Raw genomic sequence first — 7500 nt, 5'->3', positions numbered from 1 at the left:
AATTTGAGGGTATAAGCAGGGCTTTTAATTGATTTAGACCGTATTAATCAATAAAACACGAATAACATTTTTTGGGGAAAAATGCACAGACACATCAGGAAAATTCCCGAATGTCGGCTCTCGCCGTTGTGGCAATACGGGGAAAAGCTCCTCAAGATGCACAATGTAAATGTTGCTGTCACCATAAATGTCTCCTAGTTTCTCAGAGGCAAAGTAAATGCTTTGGTAAGTAACCTGAAACTTTTAAAGCACGTCCTTCCTCTCCAAACTTGGCTTTCCAAAATTTTGGCTCATCATTCTGATTCTTCACCTTTGGTTACGCTCTGGACTTGACTGCCATTGGTCAGCTATAATAGTGTTAAATACACGTTACTTAAGGAAGGCGTTTAAATTAGTTTTTCCTTTCACCCCCTTGGCAGACATCAAAGGCAGACATTGAAAACGCTTTTCTTCCCCCTCCCCATCGGCTGCTTCTCCCTGCAACGCCTGACTCTTAGACAGACAACTAGCTTTGATTGCCCAAATCACACACACCCCGACGGCGGGAGCGGAGCGCTATCGGCACGGCAGGTCGGATCCTGCTCGCAGGTCAGCCCCAGCGCGGCTGACCCCGCCGGAACCCCGGCGGGAACGGGCATCCGCGGCGGCTGACCCACGTCACCAGTGTGGACGGCTGGGCCGAAAAGAGCTCTTCTTGTTATTATTATTTTTATAGTAAGGCTCGTTCAACTTATTTATTTAGCCAATAAAAGTCGGATTAATCATTTCAATGCTGACACCTCCTGTAGCATCTCGCTAATTGAGCTCTGGTAGCTGCTTGCGTTGGGCAGGATTTCTTCCAACTCTAGCGGCAGCAAAGGGAGCAGGCTTGCCTGTTTCTCACTCAAATCTACAGTCTGGCCGCTATAGTACAGTACGTTTGGAGGATAGATATGAATTGTTGCACTGTTCATTGATTCCTACTAATGAGCCGGTATAAATCAACACTGGCGCTAAGTAGCTAGTCTCGAAGCGCACAGAGGATGCTTTGGCTGGTTCTCTCACTGTTTTCTACGAGCCGCATGGCGACCAGTAACAAGAGTTGACCGTAACGACTTGGAGTTAAGACCGTAGGATTTTTTGCATCTCTCTTGTTTTCGTGCTAGGCTTCGAGTGGCTTTTTAAACTTAATGTAAGGAGTGTAAAGAAATTACTCCAAAGGGCCCCTGTTTCCTGCTCGGTGATACCCGGGGCTAGCTTGATGCCCGTTTCCCTGGGATGCTTGGCACGACTCGCCTCTGGGAGGAGGAAAGCCCTCGCCCGTTTTCCACCTCCCGGTGGTGCGGTGGCCTTGGAGGCCCTTTGCGCTTGCTGCTGGGAGACAGGCTGTGCGGGACCGAGGGGCGAAGGGGGAATTAAGTGGATATGAAGGCTAAGAAAGGGCTAGGGGGGAGAGAGGAGATGACGGAGCTTCCCTGTGGGGGCTGCTGTTCCCTGCCTAGTGTTTTGAAACCGGATCTCCCTCTCACATGGCGTTTCCTCAGCCCCCCCTGGATCCACCTTGCCCTGCTGAGGAGGCGTGAGTGAGAGGGGAGTCGGGGAGACGTTTCTCGCTCCTTTTCCACGACTCGTCAAGTCCCCAAGCCGCTGTCATGTGATAGCAAAAGAGCAGGAGCTGCAGGGGTCTCCCGACTCGGGCATCATTACAAAACCGCGCTGGAGCGCTCAGCCCCGCCACAGCCAAGGCGGCCGCCGCCCCGCTCGCCTTCTCTCCCCGCCGGCACCCGGGTCTCGCCTCTGCCGTCCGCTGCAAACTTTTGAGGGGACACCGGACAAAGCGGTGAGAGGGACGTTTTTATTTCCTTCCTCCCTGTCTCTGCAGAGGTCCGGGGTAATTTCATGCTCCCGAGCCCTTGGTGCGTGCGGAGTATCAACTCCAGCAGCGTGTTCCGGGCGGCAGCGGGGAAGCCCGGGAGACTCGGCAGCCTCCAGGAAGAAAGCAGGGACAGCGGCGAGAGACAGGACCCGCCTCTCCGTGCCTCCCGAGGTCCCACGGCCTCGGCGGCAGCTGCCTCTCCGGCAAGCAGCGGGGTGGCGAAGCAAGCACAGCCCGCGGGGCGAGGCTGCTCCAGGGAGCCGTGTGTGGAGTCCGCCGGCGGGACGCGGGGCAGTCCCTCCTGAGCCGGGCGGGTGGAGCCCAGGATGTAGGGACGTTAGCGGGGCAGGGCAGCGCCCTTTCCGACATCTCGAGCCCTCCGTGAGCGGGACAAAGCAGAGCCCGGTGCAGCGCGGCGGGGTCGTGCGGCCGCGGGAGGGCTGCGGCGGGGCGGCGATGCCCAGGCCGGGGAAGAGCTCTTACAGCGACCAGAAGCCGCCCTACTCCTACATCTCCCTGACTGCCATGGCCATCCAGCACTCGGCCGAGAAGATGCTGCCCCTGAGCGACATCTACAAGTTCATTATGGAGCGGTTCCCCTACTACCGGGAACACACTCAGCGCTGGCAGAACTCCCTCCGCCACAACCTCTCCTTCAACGACTGTTTCATCAAGATCCCGCGCCGCCCCGACCAGCCGGGCAAGGGCAGCTTCTGGGCGCTGCACCCGGACTGCGGGGACATGTTTGAAAACGGCAGCTTCCTCCGCCGCCGCAAGCGCTTCAAGGTCCTGCGCCCCGAGCATCACCTGCCCGGCGGCGGCGGGGCTGGTGGCGGCGGCCCCGGCAAGCCCCCGGCTCCAGCCCCGCACATGGTGCACTACTTTCACCCACAGCCGCCGCCACCGCCGCCACCTCCTCCGGGCAAGGTGCCGGGGCTGGCGGGCTCCGAGGCTGCCGTGGCCGCTGCCGCGGCGGCGGCCGCCGTGGGGAGACTGCCGCAGTTCTCTCCCTACGGGAGCAGCCAGCCCTCGGGCTTCAAGCATCCCTTCGCCATCGAGAACATCATCGGTAGAGATTACAAGGGCGTGCTGCAGGCCGGCGGGTTGCCTCTGGCCTCGGTGATGCACCACCTGGGCTACACGGTGCCCAGCCAGCTCAGCAGCGTGGTGAGCTCCATGTGGCCGCACGTGGGGGTGATGGACTCCGTGTCCGGCGTGCCCGTGTCCCCCGACTACGGACCCTTCGGAGTGCCCGTGAAGGCGCTCTGCCACCCGTCGGCGCAGACCATGCCCGCTGTCCCCGTGCCCATCAAGCCGGCGCCGGCCATGCCCGCCGCCTCGGCCATCCCCGCTCTGACGGTCGCCGCCTCACAGATCTGCCCCGCCGCTTCCCCGGCCGCTGCTTCGCTGCTGGAACAGACCGCGAGTAACACCACCGAGGGCAAGGGCTCCCTCCACTCCGTCCTGGTGCACTCCTAAAGGGCAAGGGGTCGGGGGAGTAAAGGCCCCCAGGCTCCCAGAGCTGAGCACGAGGGGGCCCAGGCCATGCGTGCGACGCGGAAACCTGATCGATCCCATGAGTATTCCTCTGCTGGTGTCTGTGTTTATGTTGTGTACAATCAGATTATTTGAGAGCCAGGTCGCAGGTAAGAGCTTTTATCGTCGTTAAATATCGTTAATAGCGGAGAGGTGATGTGAAAAGTCACAGGCGGGGCCAGAAGGGGTGGCTCGGAGGACAAGCCCGGCAGGGAAGGTCTCCCCGCCACCCCGACTGCCTGCGGCCGGGCAGCCCGGGTTCTCCGCCGAGCCTCCCTCTCGGGGCGGCCGACAGGCAGGTTTCTACTCGGGGCCCGATGGAAGAGGGCTGCAGTCTGCCGGGAGTCTGGGGAATCAGAAGGGTAAAACCCCTACTGAACGATGCTTTCCCGTCTCCCCCGAGAGACAGGAAACCTCTGCCCCGATCTTGCTCCGAAAGACGTGGCCAAAGCGGTTACTTTGGACCCTGGTGAGCTGTGGGACCTCAGGATGTGTAACGCTGGCTGTTTAAAGAGTAAGCTTTAAACAGATCGATTAATTAATTAAAAGTGGGAATTTAAATGACAACGACACTGACGTCGAAGGGCTCCTTTAACTAACGATCACTTGTCCTTCCCCCTCATATTTTACAGTCCATCCCAATATTTCATGTTGGAGGGCAGTACCTTAGGAGGGACTGAAGCGTGACCTGGCCTCTCAAGCTGTGTGTGGGTGTCCGAATTCTCTGGTTTCTCATTAAAACAGCCTGGCCATTTGTAGATTGTGATTTTCACATCACCTTTCACCGCTCACAGACACCGCTATTTTGTATGTGTTGCTTGGCGTTTCTTCCACGTGAGTGTGAACACTAAAATCGCGGAGGGCAGAGGGGGAGGGTAATGGAGAAAGCCAACAAAAAAAAAAAAAGGATTAAAAAATTATTCGGGAAAAGCACTTTACTGAAAATAACCTTCCAACAGACGAGAGGTCTGTATGAAGCAGAGGGATCAGAAGTCAGAGAGCAATGCACTGGCTGGTGAGTCCCGGCTGGTTTGTGAGTGATTGCTGCCGTACCCTGTCTGCCCTGCTGTACACCAATGCTCATTAAAGCCCATCTATTCATTTGCTTCTGCTGGTGCTCCTGTTTCAAATACTCGCCTTTTACATCGGTTAAGAGACGCGTGCTTGTAGCGTAGGTTCGCCTCCCTTACTCCCCAGTGCCCGTCCTCTCACCCTCCCCAGACAGACGTACCCAAAATTTTCTTGGCGGCAAAGCAAGGGGATTTTTAGGGAGAGAAGCCTCTTAGAGGTAAATCGCCTACTGCTGCAGAGATGCTTTGACTCACTGCCACCCGCAGCTCAAGGGCGAAGCTCCGGCCGTCGTATCTGAGGAGGGGGCACTGGTTCGGATCCAGATCCCACTGAAGGCAACTGGCGTTTTGCCACTGGTTTCAGTGGGTGCTGGATCCCAGGTGCTGTCAGGGACTTCCCCGCCTCAGGCTGACCGAGCTGCCAAGCCCTGAGAGGCCAGGTCGCAGTCCCAGCCCCGGGGGAAGGGTACCCTGTGTCAGGCTTGTCCTTCTTGGTGGACCTGCAGCCAGAAAACCTGTCGCTGGGAGAAGCAAAACTGCTTGGCTTCCCGTGCCCGCTGCCCAAAGTTTTCACCACTCACCGTTTGACTGCTTGAAATTCAACTGGAACTGCTGAATTTCCAGTTGTTACCTCTGCTCCAGAGCGGGGTTAGACCTTAATTTCCAAAATTATAGCACTCCCAGCGCTGAAAAATACTGCTGATAATGTTATGTTGATGAGGCATGGATCGGTATCACGGCTTAGAAATCGGACTGGAAGGGGAAATTGCCGCGAAAGTTTTGCAGCCAGACAAATCGAGCAGCTATTCGACATCCAGAAGAAATTATATTTAAAAAAAAAAAAAAAAAGAAAATAAGTGCTTCACATTTTCTTTACTCTGCTGTCTTCCTTTTCAGGCAGGGAGGCAAGTTGATATTTCTGCCGGTAAAAAAGAATTACTTATAAAGAAATGATAAATCGCGAATACCAGTAGTTTTATGTAGCTCCAGGTACCTAAATATCTTCCACCAGTCTCAATGTGGCTGCTGTCCAGGGCTCGAAAGCATCTTTAGGAAGATGGATTTTCCCCACACGTTCGTCCAAGGAGCAAGAGGAACGGGAAATGCGGAGCAGGAGAACAGATAATCCTCCTGGGAATTATTCAGAGGATTTCGGAGACTTTTAAGACTCTAGATAATCTTCTGAATTCAATCGCGGGAAAACTCTACCTGGTGCCAGGCGACCGGTCCGGAAAGCACCGCGGCGCTGGCTGCGCAGCGGGGTGTAGGCAGCGGGGCTGCAGCCGTTCGGCAGGGAGCGGTCAGCCGACGGGGCGGGTGTCGCGACAGAGCCCGGGTGCCAGAGCACCAGTGGCTCAGCCGAGGTGGGGCTGAGGGTCGGAGCTTCAGCTCACACCTCGTGTGGGCGCTCCGGGAGCGATCGCTCAGACAGCGGTTTGCGGGGTAAATACGCGCTATTTGCAATAGGCTTTTCTCATCAGAGGTAGTTTTAGGGGAGAGGGCAGCTTAGGCCCCGGGTCACTCGCCTGGAGGGTTTAGTGCAACTCCCCAGGCAGTTGCCTAGACTTTGTGTGACCAAAAGACGGTGCTCTTTTTCGTAGCTGGTACAATAAAAATTATTAGGGGGTCAGAACCCGGCATTTCACACTGTTAGATAGAAAGGGAAAATTAACCAATCGAGAAATATTTTCTGACTAGTTTATACATTTTTTCCTTATTTTTAAGAACTCCATCTCTAAACATTGCCTTTGCAATGTTACACCAATTTTATATCAACAGCCGGTAATCCCAATACATAAAGAAAACCAATCCCAATGCTGCTCGAAAAAAAATGATGGTATAAGATTTATAGAAATTAAACAGTACCCTTTCCTCCAAGCAAAGAAGCAGGTGTAAGCTGGTGAAGGGTAAAATTTTCACTTGGCAAACCAAACAGAAAAACAATCTTGTGCTAACTACTAGATTTTGTTGTCTGCTGTACCAGTATACCTCATGCAGAAACTGCTTGACTTCAGATTAAGGCACATACGTGTTCTGCACAGAAAAAGGCAGCTGAGCTTTTACTGAATGGGTGCAGGCAGGATGGTTTTAAACAGAGGCAAGCAGGACAAGCAAGTTTAATCTTCAAATCATTAGACTGCCAAAAGTAGCGAAGTAAACGTTTGTGTTAGAAGAATGGAGGCCTAAGAAAAGGCACTGATACCACCCCAGTATGCTTCTGATCTATTGTGGCTAGCTAATGTAGCGATTATTATTGCTACCTGTGGGAAACTATTCCCAACCAAGGCACTGCTTTGTGTATTTTGAGTCCATAGGGCATGCAGTTCAAGAAAGAGAAGCACATGCAGTAAGTCCTCTAGAATTAATGTGTTTTATGGTTTGAAATATGATAGCAGTGTTTCAGTGAATACATTTCGATCTCAATGACACCTCCTACAACATCACTACTGAAATTCCGGGCTCCATTGACTCTGTCCTGAAGCCTCTCTGGCCAGAAATTGATCTGGCAAATCTGCTTGGAATTTTGCTGCTGCTGTGGAATCAGATTTCCTCTTTTATTGCAAGGTTTTATTTTAAATGATTATCCATAAACCCTATTTTACTATACAGTCATCCCTGTGAGTGCTTGGAATTCATAGTAGTTTCAGTTTTGAAAAATAAAATTCCACCTCTGCTTCTGGAGTTTGGCTGAACGCACGGTTAGATTAATAGATTTAGTTAGATAAACCAGGTACGATTTTAGACATCTATATGCTAAATACAAACCTCGCTGCCTACAGGTTCCTATCCTGGAGATATTTAACTGTGTCACAAATGGTCCTCTCTCGTTGCTCATATTATGTGATCACTGGCACTGCCCATGTAGAAAAGCCTAATGGTCAGAGCACTCAGAACCTCTGAGGGAAATTTTAGTTCAAGATCACTTCAACTCAAAAGGATTCAAATTTGCATCTGTGTACCAAAACCAGCCAACTGCAAAATGGCAGACAGAGAAAAGTCATGCTTTTTGGTGAAGTCATGCCATTACATAGCAACAAT

The 7500-nt window shown here is 53.2% G+C and overlaps 1 protein-coding gene across 1 annotated transcript; it reads left to right on the top strand.

Moving 5' to 3' along the window:
• The first annotated feature begins 1691 nt into the window (after positions 1-1691).
• On the top strand, positions 1692-4492 carry FOXB2 (forkhead box B2). The gene has a single exon (XM_065045942.1). It carries the CDS (start codon positions 2312-2314, stop codon positions 3332-3334), a length of 1023 nt encoding a protein of 340 aa, XP_064902014.1. The 5' UTR covers positions 1692-2311; the 3' UTR covers positions 3335-4492.
• The last annotated feature ends 3008 nt before the right edge of the window (positions 4493-7500 follow it).

The sequence above is a fragment of the Columba livia genome, chromosome Z (assembly GCF_036013475.1).
Source record: "Columba livia isolate bColLiv1 breed racing homer chromosome Z, bColLiv1.pat.W.v2, whole genome shotgun sequence".
In the NCBI taxonomy this organism is placed as follows: domain Eukaryota; kingdom Metazoa; phylum Chordata; class Aves; order Columbiformes; family Columbidae; genus Columba; species Columba livia.
Note: the sequence above shows the minus strand (reverse complement) of the source record. Positions and strands in the feature narration are given on the sequence as shown.

Excerpts from the sequence above, each read along its gene's own strand:
- FOXB2 (XM_065045942.1), top strand. The coding sequence starts at position 2,312 with ATGCCCAGGCCGGGGAAGAGCTCTTACAGCGACCAGAAGCCGCCCTAC.